The sequence below is a fragment of the Crotalus tigris genome, unplaced genomic scaffold (genome assembly GCF_016545835.1).
Source record: "Crotalus tigris isolate CLP2741 ecotype Arizona unplaced genomic scaffold, ASM1654583v1 scf7180000018553.2237530, whole genome shotgun sequence".
Taxonomy (NCBI): domain Eukaryota; kingdom Metazoa; phylum Chordata; class Lepidosauria; order Squamata; family Viperidae; genus Crotalus; species Crotalus tigris.
In genome coordinates, this window is record NW_024097074.1 from 18,764 (window position 1) to 45,122 (window position 26,359).

Genomic DNA, 26,359 nt, shown 5'->3' on the forward strand with positions numbered 1-26,359 from the left:
ACACCTACTCATTTTGCAGCATGACTAATTACAAAGTTTGGAAGATAATGAATGTGGATGAACTGTCCCAACCTGGTGAATGATTTCCAAGTGAACTAATTGCTGTAAATATTGATCAAATGCCAAGGCTAAAGATATTTCAAATCAGAACTAGGCTGTATAACATCATCTGAATCTGGGGGTGGTGATGTTAAAACATAATCAATAGGTCATCAAAAAGAAACATTACTGTATAATGTTATACAGTATAATATACATCCATATTTATTAATTTCCATACTTCCTGGATAGGTCTGGGAACTGAGTCCTCTCTTAATCCATGAAGTGAGCAATCATTATAGGATGACTGAAGAACATAATAGATAAGATGAATATTATATTTCTATGTTTGTGGGTCTTTTTCATATGTAAATGATTTTTAACCATTCTGTGTCATTGTGTGATCATAGGAAAAATTCTAACTGGACCTCCTGGTTGGCAATCCCACATCTAGTTTGGTATCAAATTAAATTTATCAGTGTTTCTTATATTTTATATAAAAGGAGTGTATGTTTTATTACAATAAGAGATATGTCCGAAGTAGAATAAACAGACCTTTATTTAAATTAAATAAATAGAGTAAAAAGACATTTATTTAAACTAAACTACATTGAATTTATTACACCCAACTAAGGTGTAGGTCTTCCACATCACTTTGGGATGTGTACCTGAGTCTTTGACAATAAATAAAAATCATGCATAATTATGGAATGTAAGATCCAATCTGGGTCGGTCATCAGCATCAGAGGTTTCCTCTTCCAAGCTTTCAGACTCGTGCTGGAGCCCCCATCCTCTTGGGGAATTTCTCTCTCACTGGAACGCATGCTTTGGGCTATTCTATGAGTTGTATTTATGTGGTGCCTTCCTATTGGTTGATTGGTGTGTTGATGGTTGGCAACTGGCTATTGTTTCCTTTTGCCGCCAAGCCCTTGGCTCCTAAGTACCTGATAAATTGGTTGTAAATCAATACTCTGACAAGGGCCCATTTCCCAGGCTTCAATCATTGTGTTGTACCTGCACAATCTTAGTAGCTATGAAACTGAATTTATGTTCATTGCAATGTGGAATGCATTAAAGAATGCATCAGGAAATGAATGGAAGAAATGTGGATGATGTCTAAAATCTATTTCATTTGACTACATTAAGTATCAAGACAGCCTTCCAATCCAGCATTTTACACTAATAATGTGGCCAAATAGGAATTGCATCTATGTTTAATAAAGAGCATAAGGAATTTATTTAAGCTGTGTTTAGTCATTAAAAAAACTTTTTATCTATACTGCACTCTGCTGATTTTTTTCATTCTTCACTGCTTACTAGAATGATATTGTTATCCGATACCTAAGAGAAATCCAAGTTCCAGTCACTGCCTAATGTAGACTGTGTTCTTCTATGATAATTATTACTATGCTGTTTATTTGTTGCATAACTGTTGACTCCAAGCTCTTCTTTATTGCAGAGGTCCCCAACCTTTTGGGCACCAGGGACCAGTTCCATGGAGAGGTTTTCCCATGGACCACAAAGTGTGTGGTTTTGTGTGCTGCCTCAAATCCCGTGGATGGGGTTTTGCTTGTTTGTGCAGACCGATTGCTGGCATGCCACAGCCCGATACTGGTCCATGGACTGGGGGTTGGGGACCCTTGCTTTATTGTATACATTTGTTGTATACAAGTATGCATTTGTTACATGCATATTTTTGTTTTTAGATAGCTAATGAGCATAGCCACAAGTATTTTGATCTCACACAGTTCGGTTAATATTTTGGACTATGCTGTTCTCTGGAAATAGAATGACAGCTGGAAACTCAGGGTTAAATATAATTTCCCCTTCTCCGGTCTTCCACAATCTGTCTGCACTGTGCTAGGATTATTAATGGAACTGACATCTCCTTACAACTGACTGAGCACTGGCAGCAGCCAGGTAACAAGGGAGAAGCTGACTGCAGCAAATAATCTAACACCAAAAGATAAAAGAGTATTAAACACGTCATGACAAATGGTTTCAGATCAAGCCAAAGTAGATGAAAAACATCACATCTGGTTAGTGAATCCATGCTTTTGTGAATTAGATGCACATAGATTAAAATTGCTTTTTTGAGGGTAAAAGTTACTACCTCCAGAGATATAAATTGTAAACCACAATCATATGCTTCTTATCTCTATCCCATCCTATTCAAACCCATTAATGCAGGCAAGATATGAATAGCATTGGATTACAAGTCATGTCATCAAAATTCATCATCAGAATAGGGACACTGTACATCGTTTCCAATATTTCCACAGAGTGTTAGCTTGAGAGGCATATTGTATAAGGAATGCAATGTAAAACCTTGCATGAATTTATTTTACTCTGCAAGTGAGACAATATTTAAAGAGTAGCATTTTCCCCAAACTTTTTTTTCGAATCAATATAGAAAGCCAATGGCTCAAGATATTCCCACACAAAGCTTAACCTTCAAAACCTTCAACTTCAGGATTGTAGGGCAGAAAGATAACATTTCATTGCTACAGGATCCCAAAAAATATAGAGAGAGAGAGCTTATGGCTCATCACAATGAAGAAAGTAGAAATTGAATGAAACCCTAAGCAATAATAAATGTATCATCCAAAAGAGCTCCAATAGACACAGGTGAACATTAGTTGGCTAACTGTTCATGCAATATTGGTCATCCATATTCCTTCTGTATATGGAAATGAAATTGTAGCATTATGTATTGTCTGTAGCAACCTCAGAAGCATCAGGAAAACATTTTTTTACTTGATTACTAGGACTTACATGCAGTTTCAATCACATGATTTTCCCATTATCCCATAAAGCACAATAAAGTATAAAATTGATTTAAAACATGGTAACTAAATTCAGTACCACAAAAGTAACATTCAATGCAGCATCAGTTTCTCACCAGGAGGAAAACATGTTCCACAATATCCACCACACTCTTGATTCTCAAAGACTCTGAAGAAAAATTAAATATTTTCAAAATAGCCAAAATAGACTGGGGCATCCTTTTCCTGAGGGCAAGCTCTTCTGAAAGAAGGCAGAATAAAAAAGTTTCCTTCTGACATGCCCTCTTGGCTGGATCATATCAGGCTGGTGGATTCTACCTTGAGTACATGGGACCATCTTGTAAATACTTGAGTCCCAACCATATAAGATGTAATAGATTATAACCAGTACTTAAACCACACCCAAAGTACACTGGTAACCAGATAGTTCCTGCAACAGTAGGATGATACAACTATAATCGGTCTAGTCCCGTTTCAGACAAGCAGCTACATATTGCATTAGGGGGTTTCTAAATAGTCAGTGTAGTACTTTAAAAATCTATGACTTATTTAAATTAAATCAATTTGCTGGCTTGAAACTAAAGTTTCATTGCATTGCATTGAAACATGAATTTGTGGTATTATTCCCAAATACTGGGTTCAGTAGGCCAACAAAGGAAGCAACAGCATAATAACTCTGTGAAAATCCATCTTTTTCATTCTCCCATTCAAGACACAACAATTATATCATGTCTTCAGTGGCTGGGCAGGCCATCCTTTCATATAGCCTGAAAGCCTTTATTCTCTGTCATTCACTTATAAATTAAAGAACATTTTATAAAAATATTTATGATTATCAGGGAACATGTAATAAATCATACTTCAGCTGTAGATGTGTGCTATTCATTCTTTAATAAATAGTTTCTGATTTTTAAAAAGAAACTTTCTTTTTATACTACTTTTATACTAGTAACTATACTATTAAAATCTGTCCTGAATGAAATGGTGCATCATAGGGTAAAACTGTCAATAAAGGTAGCTGAAATGGTCCAGTTTACAGAATGCCAGGACCCATTATTCTGAGGGAAAGAAATTTGAGAAGTTGTGACTGCTGGAAGGAAGGAAGGAAGGAAGGAAGGAAGGAAGGAAGGAAGGAAGGAAGGAAGGAAGGAAGGAAGGAAGGAAGGAAGGAAGGAAGGAAGGAAGGAAGGAATCATGTGCTAAGTATGGAATACCGAAAGCAGAGTCTGCCTCATTTGCACTCTCTGCTGTGGCTTAATGAAGCATTCAGGCCACAAGATTATGATACATTTGGGCAAGCCAAAATAACTCCTCAGTGGGTGGTGCCTATAATGCACAACTATTTGAAGGTTTTCAGTTGTCAGCTCAGTGTAGATAGATGCTCATACCAAATATGTCATCAAGCATAAAAGGGAGTGATCAGGCAATTTTTGCATTGAACAGTGAAGACCAAATCACACAGTACTTGACAAGCAGATATATTGAAGCTGTTGCTTCAGCTGCTGAATTTCAAATTCACAAGAGGGAACCAGCTGTTGTTTGCCTTCAAGTGCACCTTCCACAACAGCATCAAGTGTTCTTTCGAGATAATGCTGAATCACTAACAGAATTTATGGATCTCTTCAAACACAATCCATTTGCAAAAACACTGTACTATATGGATATTCCAAGATTCTGTACTTGGTCTAATAAGAAATGGGAAAGAAGAAATATTGGAAAAGAGTGGAGGATTTCTCTGGAATTTTTGAAGCCAATGTTCTAAGTCAAGTGTTACCCCATGAAGTAGTGACCTCTACTACTTGAGATGCTTCTTCATCACATAAAGGGGCCAGTATTTTTTGAATCACATAATGGTCATATCCTTCCATCATTCTAAGATGTCTGCAGAGAGAGAGGATTGTTGCAAGCTGATGATCATAGGCAATAAATTATAGAAGATACCAAAAGAAGAAGAGCCTCCAGAGCAATGACAGATTTCTTTATTGTCTTGACTATGTGTGTAATTGCTTATAAAACAATCTTTCTTCGATTATTTTCATTGATTTACCAGGAAGAATGTAAAATACATTTATCACCGACCTGATCCTCGATAAAGATAGAGGAGGTGGAGTTGTAGCTGTTTCTGTGGCATTATCCAGTTTTGCAATAATATTTATGCTTGGTGAGATACCCCTCAAAGTGAATGAAAATGCTCTTTGTATCATTGGGAGGGGGGGAAGAAACCTCCAAGAATGCAAATTTGCTTTGACATCGATGCCTATTGTCTGGAATGAGAGCTCATGATTAGGAGGGAGAGCTTTGAAATCACAGATTGGACTCTTCGCAATATACACATATACGGTAAAAATTAGGCCTTTGGGGCAATTTGCTGTGGCAATTTCCATCAGTTTCTGCCAGTTGTGAAAAGAAGAAAAGATGCTGATGTGGAGAATCTGCCCAACAAAAAAAAATCATACCTACGGAGAAATTTGTCAACTTTCAACTGATCAGAAATATGATTGAATGAGAGAGACGGAAGATATTCTGTGCCCTAATTGGATGTTGGAGAAGACAAAATTCAGAAAAACCAAAATGATGAAATAGAATTACTTGAAGATATAGTTCGGCCAGCAAAGAGAATGTACAAGTAGTCCTCGATTTATAACAATTCATTCAGTGATCATTAAGAGTTACAATGTCACTGAAAAAAGTGACCTATGACCATTTTTCACACTTACAACCTTTGTAGCATCCCTATGATCATGTAATCAAAATTCAAAGGCTTGGCAACTTATGACTCTTGCTGTGTCTTAAGGTTATGTGATCATCTTTTGCAACCTTTTGACAAGCAAAATCAATGGGGAAAACAGATTCACTTAAAAACCATATTACTAAATTATCAACTGCAATGATTCACCACAACTGTGGCAAGAAAGGTCATAAAATGGGACATAACTCACTTAACAAATATCTCACTTAACAACAAAAATTTTGGGCTCAATTGTGGTCATAAGCGAAGACTACTTGTATAGATTTCATCTATTCAATATTTGACAATCCTGCAGAAGTATTTTCAGCTAACTTTATCTTGGTTCCTCTCAATGAAATAATAAGAAAAATCAATTCCACATGCATTAGATACTTCCCTGTAATGATGAAATATATTGTTCCTTCAGGGCTGTCACTGTCAAGTAGTTAATGCCATCCATTTTCCAACAAATTCATTCATTCAATAGGATCACCCATCATTTTTATCTTTTTTTAATCTTGGATCTTCCAAGGCCTTAGAATGAATGTAGATGATTGTGGAAGAATTCCACAAGAATTTCATTGTAGCAAAGAAACATTGGTGTGTTAAAAAAAAATGACATTGCTATGATTCCAAGAATTATCCTCAATTTACCAGAAGATGAAAGTATCTCTCTTCAGCAGATATAGTTCCCATGCTGTTCCTATGCATAAAATTCAATGACAAACCATGGAGAATGTGCTGATTTATCTGGAGAAACTAGTATTCCAGTAAGGTCAGCTGCATGTCACTTTAAGCCAAGGAAAAACAAGTGAAAGCACTCGAGTGCTAAAACTGGCAGATGTGCAACCACAAATGGGTGGTTAACATTGTTAAACAAAAAGCATCCAAATTTGTCGTTACACATTGTTCTTCTTCAATAAAATGTCTTCTTCTTTAATTGTAAAACCAAAACAGTAGCAATTCACCATGGTCACTCTGTTTCTCTGTTTAGGTAAGGAGATATCTCTGAAAGGATGAGCCGATGGGTCACAGGATGTCTAGTTGTAAAACTCATTTTTAAGAGATCAGGTGAACATGATATTACTAAACTCTTGGACCCTCTTTTATTATGGCTTGCAGCATTCAATATAATTGTGCTTAGAATAGAACAGAACAGAACAGAGCTGGAAGGGACCTTGGAGGTCTTCTAGTCCAAGCAGGAGAACCTATACCATCTCAGACAAGTGAATGTCTAGTCTCTTCTTGAAAATCTCCAGTGATGGAGCTCCCACGATTTCTGGGGGTAAGCTATTCCACTGGTTGATTGTCCTCACTGTCAGGAAGTTTCTCCTTAATTCCAGGTTGCTTTTCTCTTTGATCAGTTTCCAACCATTGTTTCTCATTCTTACCTCTTGTGCATTGGTGAACAACCTGGCCCCCTCTGCCTTGTGGCAGCCCCTCAGATACTGGAACACTGCTATCATGTCTCCCCTATTTCTTCTTTTCTTTAGACTAGCCAAACCCAAGTCCCGTAGCCGTTCTTTTTATGTTTTAGTCTCCAGGCCTTTGATCATCTTAGTTGCTCTTCTCTGAATTTTTTCCAAACTCTCAACATCTTTTTTGTGATATGGTGACCAAAATTGGCTGCAGTATTCCAGGTGTGGTCTTACTAGGGTTTTATAAAGCGGTACTAATACTTGGTGTGATCTTGATTCTTTGCCTCTATTTATACAACCCAGGATTGTGTTAGCTTTTTTGGTTGCTGCTGCACACTGCTGGCTCATGGTCAAGTGATCATCCACTAGGACTCCAAGGTCCCTCTCACAATTATTGTTTTTAAGCCAGGTCTCGCCCAATCTGTTTTTCCTGCCTAAATGTAAGACTGCTTTTCTCCACATTGAAACTCATTTTGTTGGATAGGGCCCATTTTTCAAGTTTGTCAAGATCTTTTTGGATCTTGAGTTTGTCTTCTGGGGTGTTGGATACTCCTGACAGTTTGGTGTCATCTGCAAATTTGATGAGTTCCTCTTCAATTCCCTCATCTAAGTCATTTATGAAGGTATTGAAAAGTACTGGGCCTAAGACGGAGCCTTGTGGTACCCACCTCTCCATGTGGATGTAGTGCCATTGAGGATTACTCATTGAGTACAGTTTGTTAGCTAGCTACAGATCCATCTGGTGGTGATGTTGTCTATTCCAACTTTTCCTAGCTTACCAAGGAGTAGGTTGGGGTCTACCTTGTCAAATGCCTTACTGAAATCTAGTGTACTACGTCCACTGTGTTTCTTTGGTCTACTAGTTTAGTCACTTTATCGAAGAATGAGATGAGATTGGTTTGGCATGATCTGTTTTTAACAAACCCGTGATGGCTACTAGTTATGACTTTTTTGCTTCTAGTTGTTCGCAGATCTGTTTTTTGATTATCTTTTCTAGGATCTAGGTATTGATGTTAAACTGATTGGTCTGTAGCAGTGGTTCTCAACCTTTTTAATGCCGTGACCCCCAACCGGTCATAAGTCGAGGACTACTCAACCGGTCGTAAGTCGAGGACTACTCAACTGGTGCAGCACCGTTTGCAGAATGGGGCTTTTGGCGGGCTCAGCAGGGCAGAGACAGCCTGGACAATTCCTATTGGCTTTTGAAAGCCAATAGATTAGACTCTATTCAAGAGAGTCTATTCTATTGGCTTTCAAAAGCCAATAGAATAAAAGGGAGTAGCACAGCTAAGGAAAAGGGGGAAAAAATGGTGGACTGCATTGTTTGGCAACCCCCATGAAATGGTCATTCGACCCCAAATGGGGTCCCGACCCACAGGTTGAGAACCACTGGTCTGTAGTTTCCTGGGTCCGTTTTTTTTTCCTTTCTTGAAGATGGGGACCACATCAGCCCTTTTCTAATTCTCGGGTACTTCCCCAGTGCTCCAGAATTTATGAAAGATGTGGAGCAACGGTTCTGAGAAAACATCTGCCAGCTCTTTCAGAACTCTGGGATGTAATCTGTCGGGTCCTGGTGATTTATATTCGTCAAGGTTAGATAGGTGTTCCCTTACCATTTTCTTGCTTATTTTAATTTTTGGTTCTAGCATGTCTTTTGCAGTGGTTTTTGGGGGTATTGGGCTATAGTTTCTTTTTGTGTGGAGGTTGATGCAAAGTATGAGTTAAGCAGCTCTGTTTTTTCCCTGTTGCCTATAATTTCCTTGCCATCTCTCTTTAGTTTCCTTGATTTTTTTCTTGTTGTTAATATGTTGGAAGAAACTTTTTTTATTGTCCTTGATTTCTGTTGCAAGTCTTTATTTGTTCTGAGCCTTTGCTTTCCTGACTTCATCTTTGCATGTTCTGTCTGTCTGCTGATAATCGGCTTTAATTATGTGCCCCTCTTTCCATTTTTTGTATTTGTCCTTTTTGTCTTTCAGTTTGTCAAAGAGATGTTTATGCAGCCATGCTGGTTTCTTCTTGAATTTCTTGTTTTTCTTTCTCAGTGGTATTGTGCTGGTCTGGGTTTTTGTGATCGCATTTTTCAGGGTTTCCCACGCTTCCTGGGTTGTTTTCCCCTTTAGGGTTTTCATCCATGGGACTTTTTCTAGGTTCTCTCTGAATTTGTTAAAGTTGGCTCTTTTGAAGTTTAGAACATTGGTTGGATTGTTTTCTATTGCTAGTGTTTGCATTATATTAAATTCCAGTATGACGTGGTCACTTTCACCCAAGGTTCTGGTAATTTCGATTCCTTCTATCACTTCTTCTCTGTTTGTTAACTGGTTGGCAAAGAGTTCGTCTACTTCTTCTGATTGGTTGGGTGGCCTGTAATATACACCTATGGCATTATCACTTTTGTTATATATATTGATCCATAAACATTCTGGAGAGATTTTTTCTTTGATCATGTGCATTTATGCAGATATGTAGTGTTCTCTTAGATATAGTGCAACTCCCCCTCCTCTTTTTGTAGACCTGTTACTTTTGAACAATTTGTATCCATCCATCAGTCCATTCCATTCATGGGTTTCGTCCCACCAGGTTTCTGTTTTGCCAACTATGTCATACCCTCCCTCGTGTACTATTGCTTCTAGTTTGCCCTGTTTGTTCCCCAAGCTTTGAGCGTTTGTATATAAGCATTTTATGCCTGCCCATGGGAGTGTTTCTTGTATCTCCTGGTTGTTGTTTGAGTTTTTATTTTTTTTTTCATTACTGCCTACCTCATTATTTGATTTGTTTACTTGGGATTTGTGATTGGTTTTGGGTTCTAGAGATTCTAGAGATTGGTCACCATCCCCCTAAGTTTTAGTTTAAAGCTCTCCTGATGAGTTGGGCCAGTCTTTTTCCAAGTATATTTTTGCCTGTTTTCGTGAGGTGTAGCCCATCCCTTGTCAAGAGTCCTTCATGTAGGAAATGAAGTCCATGATCCAGGAAACCAAAGTTTTCTTGGCAGCACCAACCCTTTAGCCAATGGTTTGTTGAATGTGAATAAGCAGCATAGATATTGTTGAAAATAAATAAATGTCAAGTGTTAGTGGAAGATCAAGGCACAAGTAAAAATCATCATCAACAATGTGTCTACAACCTTAGATAAAAGAAATTGAAAATAATTATAATAATTATAATTGAAATAAAATAGTTATACAGTAATTGAACAAGGTGCTGTTGTGAAACAAGAGCCAATAGACATAATCCACATTTACTCATATCTTCTTCTGGCTACATTAAATTCTATGCACTTGTGTATGATGAGCATAACTAAGACCCAATCCCACTTTTAAAAAATCACTAAGCCATTCTTCTGCTTTGAATAGTTATATGAAACCTTTTTTTTCATGAAAAGTACCTTAAAAGTATATGGAGGCTATAATGTTTATTTACACCAAAATCTGATATAAGCCAGCAATTGTTTAATCCTCACATGCAAAAAGACCTGAGAGAATAAAAAAAAAAATTGAATTAGGAAATAAGGACAGAAAGGTGTTTTTTTAAAAAAAAAAAGTATATAAAAACAGGTGCGGTGAATTGTTCTTGGGCTTTTCAGAATTGATGGAAGCACCTGGAGCTCCATCCCAAGAATTATGTGTGAATTACATATTAGTTAGAAAAATAGTATCTCAAACATGCATCCCCCTTCTTTGCACATAAAATCTACAACTAAATCTGTTAATCTTGTATTTTGAATCTCTTCTTATATATTTGTCAAACCTGTTAAGCAGAAGGTAATTGAAGTGGAGATTTCATCAGAAAAATCAACTGCATAAGGTCTGCTTTGGAGTTCTGATTTAGATAAAATTAGATTAGATCATCACCAATATTTCTCAACCTTGTGTCCTTCAAATTACACAAAATTCCGATTAACCATTATTGGGTAGGTCTAATGAGAACTGATTGCCTTTCCTGCCTATGATGCTAAGAAACTTGACATGCAAACAACCACTTCAGTTTGAACAAAACTATCTATATTGTTTAGTCCATGACACTTTTGAATCTGTTTACTCATAAACCTGTTTTATCCATTCTATTTTTCACTATTTCTAACATTGCATTTTCTTTCAAAATGTACAATTCAAAAAGTTAGGAGAAAATATTCTTTTTTTTAAAAGTAACATTTTAAAATAAATATGCATTGATATTGGTTTAATCTATACCCGGGTCACAAATTTAGAACATGTAAAAGTGGATTGATAATTTCCAATGTGTACAGGTAATCCCCGAGATAGGAGCATTCACTTAACACTTGTTTAAAATTACGCAATCAGTGCCCCCTAGTGTTTACAAGCAAGTCCCAAAATTACAAATACTGCAGCACCATGGCAGTTGTTCACCCATACAAATGACTGCAGAGGTTCTGCAACATTCACCCTATTCCCCTCCCCACTCCCCACAACTGCTTCCCTCTCCCTTCCTGCCATGCCGGACTCTCCTTGCAAAAATCTGTCTCCTCTCTGCTGTGGTTTCTTTCCCTTTGAGGGAGAGGAGAGTTGGCTTGAAAATGCTTTTCGCGCTGACAGTGGAAGCTCCTGGATGCTGTGATATTGTGAGAGTTTAAACACCCATTCTCTGCAAAAGAGAGCATGGCCCCTGGAAGCTTCCATTCTCTGGAGGGGAAAAGTGATTGCCTTATTTGCAAGCCTATGGGGCAAAATCGGAGTCAGCCGGGCGCAGGAACCAATGCCATCCATGGCCCGGGTGCAATGCTCACTTGCGTATACCAGCCTTAGTTTGAGGGCAGGAAGGAAGCCTTCAACTGAATGCTGGGGAGGTGGAATCATAGCTGCTCAGATGCCTGCCGCTACCAGTGGCTTGGGTGCCCTGGTTCTGTCTGAGTTGGAAGAAAGTGGAGGTGAGGCATTAGAATTGCTCTCAAACATTAAGAGCCAGATGTGCTGCTTGCTCTTGTGCACTGGCCTTATTGAAAGCAATCCCGTTGCTTGCTTCCACTTTCTTTCACTCAGACAGATCCGAGAAGCCACTGCTGCCCAAACACTTTTTATCCAAATGGAGACCTGACAGAGATTTGAAGGTCCCTGTGCCTGCCAATGGGGTGCTTCAAAAATGGAGAGGAACATTCCATTTTTGAAATGCCCCATTGGCAGTCACATGGAGCTTCAAAATGCAGTGAATCCCTGCATTTTGAATTGCCCTATAGGTGCTGAAACAAATCCAAATGGAGATCTGATAGGGATTGGAAGGTGTGTGTGTCTGCCAGTGGGGTGTTTCAGAATGGAGTGTTCCTCTCCACTTCTGAAGTGCCCCATTGGCAGGCAGATGGACCTTCAAATCTCTATCAGATCTCTGCTTGGATAAAAAGTGTTTGAGTGGCAGCGGCTTGGCTTTCTCAGCTCCGTCTGTGTGGAAGAAAGTGGAAGCGCACGCGAGCGAGCAGCAAACTCAGATCTTATTGTTTGAGAGCAATCCTACTGCTGCGCCTCCGCTTTTTTCCAACTCAGATGGAACTGGGACACCCAGGCTGCTGGTGGCAGCAGCCACCTGAGTGGCTATGATTCCACCTCCCCAGCACTCAGTTGAAGGCTTCCTTCCTGCCCTCAAACAAAGGCTGGTGCACATGAGTGAGCAGCACACCTGGGCCATGGACGGCATTGGTTCCTGTGCCCGGCCGACTCCGACTCCACACTTTGCCCCTTAGGCATGCAAACAAAGCAAACACTTCCCCCCCAGAATGGAAGCTGATCTCTTTTGCAGAGAATGGATGTTTGAATTTGCTTGATATTACAGTACCAAGGAGCTACCATTGTCAGCGTGAAAAGCATTTCAAAGCCAACTCTCCTCTCCCTCAAAGGGAAAGAAACTTCAGCAGAGAGGAGACAGATTTTTGCAAGGTGAGTCCCACGTGTAGGAAGGGAAGGAAAAGTATGAAGTATCTTAGTGGTTGGGGAGGCCTTGGGGTCCTGTTACATCATTACCCCCCCCCATGGCCTTCCCCACCCTGAGATACATCATGTGCACTTAACCAACCACATTTGCACGCATTTGATTAGCAAATGTGTGGGTGAAAGCAGGGAGTGATCTTGTTCAAGGTACAAGATTCACTCCCACGAATTCTCAAGTTATGAATGGAATGGGCAGGCCCCATTATTTATTTATTTATTAAAATTTATAAACCGCCCCACTCCCGCAGGACTCCGGGCGGCTAACAATAAAAACACAATATAACTTAACAAGACAAACAATACAGTAACATTCATCCAGGGGTCAGATTTTATAAACCCCAGGCCTGCCGGAAAAGCCAGGTCTTAAGCAGCTTGCGGAAAACCAACAGAGTGGAAGCGGTCCTAATCTCCGGGGGGAGCTGGTTCCAAGACGTGGGCGCCATCACAGAGAATGCCCTCCCCCGCGGCCCCGCCAAATGGTACTGCTTGGCCGACGGGACCTGAAGGAGGCCCAGCCTGTGGGATCTAACCGGACGAAGGGAACTATGAGGTAGTAGGCGGTCTCGCAAATAGCCTGGCCCAGAGCCATATAGAGCTTTAAAGGTAATAACCAACACCTTGAATTGGACCTGGAGACCAATAGGCAACCAGTGCAGCTCGCGGAGGATAGGTGTAACATGGGTGTACTGAGGAACACCCGCTATCACTCGCGCGGCTGCATTCTGGACCAACTGTAGTCTCCGAATACTTTTCAAGGGTAGCCCCATGTAGAGCGTGTTGCAGTAGTCCAAGCGTGAGGTGACAAGGGCATGAGTGACTGTAAGGAGAGCCTCCCGGTCCAGGTAGGGTCGCAACTGGTGCAACAGACGAACTTGTGCAAAGGTCCTCCCAGCCACTGCCGTCAAATGATGTTCCAATTTCAGCTGTGGATCAAGGAGGACACCCAAGTTGCGAACCCGCTCCAAAGGGGGTATATTTTCCCCTGCTAGAGTCAACACTGGACAGTTAACATGATCCTTGGGAGGCAACATCCAAAGCCACTCGGTCTTGTCAGGATTGAGCCTGAGTCTGTTAACCCCCATCCAGACCCTCACGGCTTCAAGGCAACGGCTCATCACATCAGCCGCTTCACTGAGAGAGCTCGGGGAAGAGATATATAGCTGGGTATCATCAGCATACTGATGAAACCTCACCCCGTGCTGTCTGATGATCTCACCCAGCGGCTTCATGTAAATGTTAAATATTCATAAGGACTACCTGTACAACAGATCAGGAAGAACAAATCAGATCAGTAAATAAAATCAAAGAGTCAGTGTAGTTAAGGTGTGAAACTGGGACTAGGAAAATCCATGTTCATCTATTCTTGAGCAATAGATGTTCACTGGATGATTGAGGATCAGTTACTCTTAGTCCAACTTACATCTCACAGGGTTCTTATGGTGCAAGGACCTGGAAAAAGAGAGCACTATGTATGTTGCCTTAAGCCTCTGAACCGAAGATCAAACACAAATCTAATAAATAAATTCTTCAAACATCTTACTGCAACAAAGCAAAAAACCAAAAAGTTTGAAAGCACACATTGCAGAGTCTCCAATTAGGTGGTAATTGTTTCAATTTAAGAGTTAGTTAATGTCAGTGTTTCTAGTATAAGTACCTATTGGATGTCAGAACTATCAGCATGTAGCATCATTAGCCAGATGCTAGAACCCAAGGGTCACAACAGAGCTGAAATTTAACTTTGACTTTGTCCATCACCGGCACTCTGTAGTTCACTTAAAAAACTGCCATTTATATTTTCCACAATATTACTGACAAAGTATGGTTCTGATCAAATGTCTGCCTAAGGACTCTCACAATGCTCAGTTTAACATTTAAGCTAATTAGTGTGCTACTGCTGCCCTCTGCTGCCCATTAAGAAGCTGTCCAAAGAAGTCTATAAGCGGCCCTCAGGTTAAAAGCTTGGAGCTGCCTTTGTCAGGCAAACACACCAGCTTCAGCTGAAGCACTTCCACTTTATCTCAGGTGTCATAGTTACATTGAAAAGTCATCTCAAAGTCAGCCTATGAAGGTTTTAAAATTAGAGCACCAAGTTGAAGATGATTGCTATATTTTCCTATGTATTTCTAAAAGTAAACATAACTGGGCTATTTATATTTGCAATGGGGATTGTAGCAAAACAAAAACAAAAGATTGTTTTGCAGTAATTACCTTATGTTTTTAGATACCTAGCATATTACATCAGGGATGTCAGACTCGCAACGTCATGTGACGTGTCGTGATGTATCGCAATTTTTTTGTCATTGTCAGCAATGGGGTGGGCGCAGTTTTGCTATGATGCATCCGGCCCACAGGCTGGCAGTTTGACACCCCTGCCATAAAGTATTAAGGATCTCAGCCCCATTCTCCAATAAAGTTACAGTGGGGCAGTGGAGTAGTCAAAGAGCTTACTTGATGAATTTTATTTTCAATGGTCTCTTAAAGAGCATTCTGGTAGGCTATCCTTGCTGTGGACATTTTTTACTTGGCATTTGACTATTTACTAATTGCACTAACCTATGTTTTATTTCATGATTTATTGAAGTAATAACAATTGATAGGACATGTGTATGTTTAACATATAAATCACAAATTAAGCAACACATAATTATTATGTGCAATGTGTAAATTTATACCATCTTTGCCACTGAAATCTTCCTCATTGTTTTATTTGCAGATTTATGAAATATAAATATAGCTATTTATCACAAATCACAACCTCCTAACAATGTTACTGAATTTGATTCAGCCTTTATCCAAAGGTTTTGTTGCTGCTGCTACTGTTTTTCTGGTCTTCAAAATAAACTAGTTGCTACTGCTGCTTCTCTGGGTAAGTTCTTTTAAATAGTGAATAATTTAAATGAATCCTGGGTTATTCGATACATTTTTCACATCTGTATCATCTAAAAAAGCATCAAGTTTACTGTTTTTCATCTAAGAACTCTGAAGGTTTTTTTAAAAAAAGAACTGTAGAAAATCAAATCCTACCTGTTTTTATTTCATCACAACCTGCTAGTGATTCAGATATGGCCTGTATTATGAGTGCCCTCAGGAAAAGTATTTGCAAGCCACTTCTGCCAATCCAATCAAACAAGGAGATGTTTTCTTCCCTTTCGCCTCTGACTATCCAAGTGTTTTTAAAGTATCTTATTACCTTTGGATGAGCTTCTATTAATCTATTAACAGACATTCATAGCTGCATATTTTCCTTATGTCACATAAAATGCTGAAAACATTATACATCAAAAAGTGGTTTCAAGCTGTTAGGCAACATATGTGCTTCCTGGAAGATCAAGAGTTTGAAGGCTGTTTCACATAAAAGATGCCCGGGTGAAAAGAGACCAGGGCAGAGAAAAGAGCAAGCTTCCCACATCAACAAGCCAGTTTATCATAGTTTCTAAGGAGTCAAATAAGACACAGTGAGTTTGTTTTTTGGAATTTTCTTCCCGCTTTAACAGAAATACAGATGTAGGAAAATAATGCAGATCTTAGAATGAGGTGCTCTTATTGCAGATGAGAGCCATTAAATTCTATTTTTACACAACAAAAGAAATCATCTTTTTCAGTGAAAAAATAGTAACTAATAATATCAATGAATATAATGCATAATTATATGTTAAAATATTAAGAATGAAACAAACAAAAGTGACTAGATATCTCAGAATGCATAAATATGAGCTTACAGGAATTCAAATACCTAGTTACAAACAGACAATCCTGGAAATTATTTCCATCAGGTCACAAAGGACTGGAAGCAAATTGAACAACTTCTTCTATAAATTCCATTTTTAAAAATATTAATAAAAAACTTGAAAGAACAAGGGAGAGTAGTTTTAAGAACTACTGAAGCATCAGAAAATATAAAACAAAAGTTATAAGTTTGGTATGTATTAAATTTCATGAGCTAATAATTATGTGCACCATAATTTCTGACTGAAAATACTTGAGACAATTATGTTGGTATTTTTAAATTACAGATAACATGAGACTTTGAGAACTGAACCTTTAACCACAGTAGCTGAAAATCGGTGGCATAATTTTATGTCAGTTTGAATGAAAAACATTAAAAACTGTACTGTGTGCCTTAACATAGACTTAACAACCAGCCTAAAGAACACACATACCTTCCTACTTTGCATTATCCTCCCCAATTATTGTATGGTGGTTCCCAAACAAGCCCCCCCCCCAAAAAAAATTAAATGTAAACCTCAGCCTTAATATTCCCCATACCATCTTAAACTGAAATTTCAAATTTGATTATTCTACATAAATTATAAAGTGATAAGCATTCTTTTTAATATAATCAAACATAATACACTGTAATAAGTTCTATTCAGTAGAAACTGTACTTGACCTGCATTGACAATATTGTAATATATCAGACATACAATGAATTTTATTTTAAACCATTTCCAGATTTTTATAAGGAATATAAGTAATAAACAAATAAAATAGTTGAAGTCTCTGTTAAAATCACAGATGTAAATAATTCCAATCCAATAATTCCAATCAATTCCAGGAACTGAATAACATCAAGAAGAGAAATCTTGAAACCTTAAATTAGTAGTTTCTCTTCCAAGGAAAACTATTTAATTATAATTATTAACTTGTTTTATTTAAATGCAAAATGAGGAATCAAAAATTACTATGTTGAGTATAAAGATTTAACTAAGTACAAAATGTAAATCATAGAACTTTGCAATAAATATCCAATCCTATTTTAAGTTCTTTTTCTTGCTATACATTCATATACGATAGTATAGACTTGTATTTCAATATCCTTACCTTTTCAACAGCTTTTCTTTTTGTATCCAAATCCATCCAGTCATTTTCATTTTCCAACATGTCTATAAAGGCCCATCGAATTCCTTCAGTCAGCTCTGCCATCTGAAGGAAACATTATCTCCTTGAGAAAGGTGCTATTTTCAATCCAATACCATAGAGGGAAGAAATCTATATGGACAAGTATATTTCTGTGCAAATTGCCAGCGTGGATGCAGTTGTGCATCTAGTTATACATTCAATATTTGCATTATTTTGCTCCCAGCCAATAACATGGACGAATTGAACATTCTTCAATTTAAGAATAAGAAGTAATAGGTCTATATGCCCTTCAGAGACCCTAATACACTTTAGTTTTCTCTATTCTTTATCCTATAGCCCATTTTTAATATCCTAAAGGTGTTTTGTATTTCAGTTCCCAAATGTTTTTACCCTGTATTGTATTGCCAGCCTCTAATTTCAGTTCTAAGAAAGCTCATACTAACAAAACTGTTTAAGACTGATAAAAATTACAATATTGTTATGAAATGTATTTAGGTTGAAAGAAAGTATGTAAAAGCATCAAAGTCAGATTTTCCTCTAAATATCCATCTGAAATGTGAAAACAAATATTGGCAAAATACTCAGAAAAAATGGAGTAAGTGAAACTTCTAATATCACCTAAATCTAAGAAATAGGTTTAGATTAACATTATTGTATTAAACTTCCATTAATATTATAACAGAATTGTTGACTTCAAGATGCTGCAACACTTCTGTTCCTGTTTCAGTTCAGCTATCACACTAGAAACTGCTGGCTAAAATTGTGTTTTCATATTGATTTATGTAGAAAAAAGAATGCCCTTCTCTAAATGACCTAGGGGACTTGTAGCATCTTACTTTTATGATTCATTAATGTCTTTTTGATATCACATTATTTTTATTCAACATGGAAGTCAGTACAGATCTAAGACAGAATATGACTGAGCATTCAACAATCAAGAGTAAACTGCATCCCAGGGAATAGGTTAACTCAGAGAATATTGATGGCAGAGTAATGTTTCAATTAACTTAGTGCACTAATGAGCTGAACTCCCTGAACTTGGAGGTTGCCAGTTCATATTCTAGATTTTACAATTAGGCTCTGGGGTATATTCTGATTTTTGTGCACATTTGTAGCAATAGTGCTAACAGGAAGAATGTACTTATACCCCCAGAGCTCTTATTAAAATAGTTGAGGCCATTCACACTGCTTAGGCTGTAGGTCAATAATATTGCTAAATATAGTTCATAAATATTGTCTCTTTGTTCAAAGCAGAAATGCAAGATGACAGCCAAGGCATGAGTTCATCAATGACTACATTTGAGAATGCCATAATAGATTATTTGTTTTGTAACAGGCATCTACAACTAAGAGGATATGGGAATGCCATAATTTCATAATGTCTAAGCAGCTGAAACATGATTGATAAGCTAAGGAAATGAAAAGGACCCACTTTAAAAATGAAATAAACCAGAGTATTTATTTACATCTTGTCCATATTCATATTAAACCCCAACATTTCTGAAAGATTTACCACAAAGAGGCATGTACAAGGCATTAATGGAGCAAGCATGCCTAGGGTTATAAATATGCATGGCATTGTTCATTCAAGATTTGATTTACAGTTTTCTTTCCCAATTTTTTTCTACAAGACATTTTGGGTTATGCCTACAGTATATTCAGGCACATTCCAATACATACACAGCCATCACACTATTTTCTGGTGCAGTAAGCAACTTTATACAAAGTACCTGTGAAGCTATGAAATTTACTGTCTTTAGGACTGGCGTAGTGCTTCTAGCTTGCCTACAGTTATGGGGTGAAGGAGGGAGAATTTGTGATCCACAGGTGCTCCCTATCAGTGTGAGAACCGAAGTCACTGAAGAGATGTTTTGGTGAACAAAAGTTTCTTCTCAGAACAATTACTGGAAGATTAATTGGACAATGTGGCCTGAACTGTCAGAGAGGGGAGGGAAAGTTTTATTCTTTTAATTACTGTATCTATTTCCCACCATATTCTCAGAGCTAGCTTTCCTTCTATCGTACCGGTTTGCTAATGCCAGTAAAGTTTACATTAGAGATCACAATGTTTCTGGTGTTTTGCTTTGTTGGGCTTCTAAGCTGGAACTTGACAGTACCATAAAGGAATAAGAATTATTAAGCAAAAGAAGTTAAAGCATAACATAGGATAAAAGAAAAGGAAACAGCTAAAACTATTTGTGTGTGTGTGCATGCGTGTGTGCATGTGCCTTGAATCAGTCTTGCACCCATACTATTCACAATTGATTTCTATACTTGCTTACATCACTCCATTGACCACCTCATATGCTACCTTTCAGTCTTTATGCTTCATACCTTTCTCTTTTCAGGATCTTATTAATGCAGCCAGCCATGTTTTTTTTTTCAATCTTCCCCTTCCTCTTAACCCATACACTGTTTCTATTTTTTTAGTTTGAAATTTGATCTCTTTCATTCTCTCTGTATAACCAAGCTACCTCAAAGTATTTCTTTCACAGTGGTTAGTCACTTTTGTAGTCAATCCATGTTCTGTAATCAAGCATTCTTAAATCATTTTTACTTGTTTATTTTGCCACACATACTTAAGTGCCCGATTCAACATATTTTTATGTTTCTTGTGACACAACTCTCACTTCCATATAACAAGAAACACAGCAGTTTTCCTTCTTGTAATAATTTATTCCTTGCTACAGGCCACACAGCATGTGTGGCCTGTAGCAACATCTGTCTATCTTATAAGATCTCCATCCATTTTATGATTTATGGTAAATATTTTATCAAGCATTGTAGATAAGCAAAGGGACATCACTCTATCTTGTTTTATACTCTGTTCAGTGTTCACAATGATGTGAGTTTAAATTCAGTGTCTTAGTTTTGCGACTCTTGTCTATTTCTGTTATATTGCATATATTTATAAAATTAAAGGATATCCATTAGAAGTAATATGCTCTCTCTCAGTGCTCAATAGGTGCTAGAACAATATTTTCATTGCTAATACATAGAATGCATATCAGTGACTTAGTTTTGATGGGGTTGCAAAACTTGGCCTTGATGGAACGAAACAGAATAATTGGTACCAAAAGTTAGCATGTATACTATGTGAACACAGGGCTATAATTTCCTCAGAATCCTAACTTGAAATGTCTGTATTCCTTTATCTACAGTGATAGAAAACTCAAGCTTTGTGGAATAAAATGGTGCAAAATTGGTACAAAACTATGTTAAATGTAGCAGTTAGTAGTTAAAACAGCTGTTTTTATCTAACTCCGTTCAAAGACAGAAAAACAGTTATTCATTTCTACCCAGCTGGTGCTAAGTAAACTATATTATCTATCTAACCTTATAGATTTCGTGTGGATGTGATTTGTTCCCGAAGCTGGGATTTTTCATTTTCCACAATAAAATAATATTAATTCCCTAATTTTGTATAATTGTTGTACTGTGCTTGTACTATTGTTTACTGTACTTGTACTATTGTTTACTGTGTTGAAACAATCAAACAAATATAAAAAATTAAATAAAACAAAATAAAACCTACCATTTCTCTTTTATCTTCTTGGAAATGTAGTTCTACAAATATTTTGCCAACAACATACGGGAGAGCACTTTCTACGAAGTTTACACATTTATCCCATTGAGGCATTAAAGATCCTGTTCCCTGGATTACCTGTTTGGGTTAAGATTGATATATTATGGCAAGTTCTTGTGTAGCCTTTTCTGTAGCTCTCCTTACCCAATGAAACAGCCTACAACCTTGAGATACAGAGCAACCCCACCCTCTTTGTTTTCTTAAAGGCCATTAAGACCTGGCTTTTCCCTCAAGCATTGGGCCAGGGTGGGAGGTAAGGCCAGCATTTGTGTTTTTGTGATGGAAGCATTACAGCATTGGTGATATGTAAGAATTTTTTATTTTGTTTGTTCTATTAATTGTTAGCCGTACAGAGTGATTTTATATAATATGGTTGGCCATATAAATTTTTCAAATAAGTAAACAAAGAAACTCTAAAGATTTCTTTAAAAAAAAAGCAGTTGTCAAGATCCAAATCCCAATGATCTGGGAAAAGTTAGAAGTTCAACACTCACTGATCTCTACAAAAAATTTTGGTTCAGATGGGCTAGCTGGAATTATAGTAGTTCATGAAATTGGCTATCAAATCATGTCACTGATCTTATAGGCATGGATAACATAGATATTGATGTCCCATACTTACCCTTGAAAATTCTAGCCACCTATATTGAAAACGCCGACTGAGGTTGAATATTCTTGAATAAACCATTCTCCATACCAGATAGTTGGCAATAGTCCTGTAATACATACAAATGAAGACCAACTAGATCTATGTGGTCCAATGTACAGCCACTACTAGAACTATACATAGTTTTTTAACTTTCTTATTCACTGTAATGTCAACTTACTTAATGAACAAAGTATGAATTGACAAAAACATATTACAATAGAATGAAGAGACTGCATCATAACTGCCATAATGTGAATAAGTGTGGACATTTTCCTTTTGAATATCCTGAACTGGGATGTAGTTTTAGATTAAAGGTTTAACAACTCTGGGGTGGATTGAGATGAGAAAGTGTCACTGGTCCAGTCACCCAGCCTTCCTTTTAATAACTTTTATACTATTCATTAGTATAGTTTAATTGATCAATCATGTTAAAAAATTTTGTGGTCACTAAAAACAAATTAAATAAACATCTTGAATGTTTTAGCTGTCAGAGCTTCAGAAAGGCTTAGAAATCAATTTCTTAATGGCATGTTCCACACTGGAACCAAATATATAATTCCAAGGAATATAGTAAGAATATTGTTTATTGGAAAAGATGTTGCTCTGCTCTTCCAGTGTAACTTGTATTATTCGGGACAGTTAATAACTAAATCAATGCAATCACAAGATCAATATAAACTTTAAAAAATAAATTTGATAAAATAGAAATATAGTGCCTCTGCTGTTTGTATCTAATGCTACAACATCTTAGGTAGCATACTATGAATAATGACATATGTTACCAGATCATTTTAAGGCTAAATGACATAAGCTATATAAAGGATGTTAAGAATTAAACGTTGCAAATAGGCAAGCATTTTTAAAAACTTAGTCTGAAAGAATAGAATCAATATTTTGTCAATATATTTTGATCTTTGACTTTGCTTCTTTAAGAAATTATTTTGAGGACTACCTGAATGAGTAAAATCTTGTACACAGAATACCTCTGGCTACAATTCCCCAAACTGTGTGCTGAGGCACCACAGGGCATCACAGCGATCTCACAGAGACACCATAAGAAATCCATTTGCAAAGACAGGTTTTGCAACATCATATTTTTGTGACACTAAAGATGCTGTGAACTGAGAAAGTGTGGGAACCTTTGGGCTAAGGCCTTTTAGGCAGATTATGGTAGACATAGAAACAATCAAGACTTATCCCACCTCCAACAAATGATACCACACAACCATCTATCAATAAACTCAAAATTCTACTGAGCTAGAAAATGCTGTTGTCTCATTGGGAAAGCTTGAACATGATATTTTCTCTCAAGGAAATGTGCATAATTTGACCAGAATCAGCTTGCTTTTATCTTGCCTCACATGGAGCAATGCAGTCTGTCTTTATCAGTTTTAATACAGAATACTACTGCTTTGATAGAATCAGAGCCAGATGGAATCAAGAGGCCATGTTAATCCAATGCCTAGGAGCAAGGCAATGTTATTAATCCATCAGCTTGGTTTCAAGGTGTTACAAACAAGAATTGATTTTTTGTTATAAGATTCCTGAAGAACAAAGACCAACAGATGGCTCAAGTTATAATTGAGAACCAATTTGTTTTAGGGTAGGGCAAAACTAAGGATGATGACCCAGCATTTTCTACCTCAAATATGGAATTATAAAAATAAGGATTACACCAAGGTTCTCCTTTGCCTTTCATGAAGACAGAAAAATTAGTACATATGGACTTTTAAATTTATGAAAAAAATAGATGAAAAAATTAAAGAATAAATATAGTGCAACTGAATGTGGCGTCTAAACTGATAAATATTTTGAAATCAAAACCAATGTTGCTTTCTCTTAAATATTTTTTAAAATAAATAAGTTAATAACTAATTTTTTAGAAGGCAACCAACGAGGATTTTCATTTCAAAACTCCTACTTTCATGTGAAAATGATGGTTTCAATTTAAACATTACAGGACAGAAGAAACAGGCCAAGTCAGGAGCAATCAAATGAGGAAGGAACCACTTAAAAATCATTTTAAGAAGACTCCAGCTATGAAGGTACTTTAGGAACATATACAGATTTGAGTAGAAGGTTATCCAGTCAGAAGCTACTGCTTCTTCATATTCTCATGAAACGGTTCTTTTACTCCTTATTTTTCTCCTTTTTTCTTTGCCAAATAGATAACAGAGTTCATCCCACTGAAATATATTGCTAACATTTATGGGATCTGTACACTACCACATTTGGAGAATCTCATGTTAGGGAAGGCTGTTCTGACAATAATATCTAAATTAAAGTCCTGTGTTTTTACTGTATATAATGCATTTGTTTCTGCAAAACAAGTGGAAAATCATAATAACTTTTTAAATTTCTGTTTTGGTCTTTAAAAAGGAAGTAACTTTGCAAGATTACTTTCAACTCTACCAACATTTCTTTGCATCATTCAGATAATTTTATTGGCATTGCACAACCTAGTCCCATGACAAACTGAAAGAGTTATGCAGGTATATATTATTTCTTCAAAGTGCACCAGGAACCAACACTTTGTTCTAAAAATCCAGCAGAAAAACAACATCAATGAGAAATTCTTACTTTTTCCTTTCTCTTTCTAATATCCTGAATAAATCTTTAAAATACTGCGGCACTCGGACAACCACATTTTCTGAAGCATCAATGTCCTTCAGGTCAGAATAGAGTTTAGTGTCAATCACCTTCTTGATATATGCCAGCCAGTCAAACTGAAAGATATATAAATATTTAGTTTATGGTTCTTACAAAAAAAAAACTTCACTGCACAATGCAAATATTTTGAACTTTTCATAAAAACAGCATTTAACTGTGAACACATATATATTTAACTATTTTAATTTAAACTGCACTTTATGCACATCTAAAGCAGCTTTTAATTTAGAAAGGTATATCCAGTCCAATCATGCATTATCAAAGTTGTTTCCAACCTGTGGGATCATGCTGCTGAGTTCTGATATATTCATTTTGTTATACATAGATTCACTGGTTCGATTCTCATGTGGAATCATTATCTGCAAAGATACATGTAAACAAATATTATGCTACTGAGAAGTCCACTCTGACTCTGTTAACATCAACAGATCATTTGATAGTTCCTTCACTGAGACAACAAATGTTACATCAAACCTGCTGATATCAAACAGAATTATTTTATAATTATACATAAACAGCCACTTTTCTGTATAACTATTTTAACAATTTTCTTCTATATATTATAATTAATATAATTTATGCTTCTAGTTTTTTGCTATTACAGATAACCTCAGTGTCTTCCTGAAGAGAAAAGGTCTGGCCAGCATAAAGAGTCATTGCAGATCTTAAATTTTATGTATTGTTTCTCTCATATTCTTTCAATCAAAAATCTACTAAAGCTTTTCCCAGATATGCACAATAAATAAATCCCTTTAAATTTTGCATTCAGTCTTGCTAGTTTTCTTTTTGAAGAGGACATTAATAGCATTTTTCCAATTATCAGACACACATGCCGAATTCTCATACACACTAAAAAGAAATCATAAAGCCACTCCTTAAGTAAATTATATTCATATTTTACCTAGAGCTTTTCCATTTTTAACATTCTTGCAGTTACTTTACTAGTATTTTTCTTCTCTATGGCATATTAAATATAATTTAGGTTTGTTCTAGGGTTTTTTGCTATTTATGTATAACTTGCAGCCATTCACTCTATACAACACAATTATCCTGAACTCTGACACAAATAATTGTTCTCTATTAAAAGTCCTTATATATTTATCCATAAATAGCTTAAATTTCCCATATCCTTGCAAGATGTTATTGCAAAATGTTTGGTCAGTATATGAATGGTTATTTGTCATTTTGTAAAACATTTATTTGGGCCTTCTTGTTTCGTGATACAGTTTCATGCTTTAAATTGTGTTCTTATTAATTAATCAGCTTTTTGTTTGTTTGTTTGCTTGTTTTAAGTTCTGCTTTAGTTTCTAAGATTCCAACCTGTTTGTCCCTGCTTTATATCTTGAATTTTCAGGGGGGGGGTTGTTTTTTTTCCTGTGGCACTCTGCCTGGTCAATGTCTTGTTTAATGTGTCTTTTGCATTTATTCATTGTGCATTTGTATGTTATAAATGTTATACATCGATGGAAAGATTTAATCCATTATAAACTGTATCTTGTAAAGGTATTTTTATTACTTCAGTCCACTGATAAAGAGATTTATTTGTCTCAAAACATAGTGTCCAGTTTAAAAAAAGTATTTGTACACATATTTCTTTATTTCTGTGCCTTCTAAAACATTAGAGGGAAAGGGCCCTCTCATACTATTCCTGCAAGCCCCTCTAGATATACCAGATCAGGAAATCAATTCTATG

General features: G+C 36.7%; 1 protein-coding gene and 1 long non-coding RNA gene across 2 annotated transcripts in view; one reads left to right on the top strand and one right to left on the bottom strand.

The window, feature by feature from the left end:
- The window catches only part of LOC120312994 (phosphate-regulating neutral endopeptidase PHEX-like), a 73,787-nt gene that overhangs the window by 17,415 nt on the left and 30,013 nt on the right, over positions 1-26,359 (bottom strand). The window contains exons 8-12 of the mRNA XM_039354433.1: positions 24,942-25,025; positions 24,577-24,722; positions 21,970-22,063; positions 21,297-21,425; positions 17,723-17,824 (exon numbers count right to left, since the gene is read on the bottom strand). Of these exons, the coding sequence (XP_039210367.1) occupies positions 17,723-17,824; positions 21,297-21,425; positions 21,970-22,063; positions 24,577-24,722; positions 24,942-25,025 (555 nt within the window). The remainder of the gene's footprint in view (positions 1-17,722; positions 17,825-21,296; positions 21,426-21,969; positions 22,064-24,576; positions 24,723-24,941; positions 25,026-26,359) is intronic.
- The window catches only part of LOC120312996, a 36,924-nt gene continuing 26,345 nt past the window's right edge, over positions 15,781-26,359 (top strand). Inside the window, exons 1-2 of the long non-coding RNA XR_005558008.1 lie at positions 15,781-16,356; positions 23,957-24,041. This is a non-coding gene — a long non-coding RNA (uncharacterized LOC120312996). The remainder of the gene's footprint in view (positions 16,357-23,956; positions 24,042-26,359) is intronic.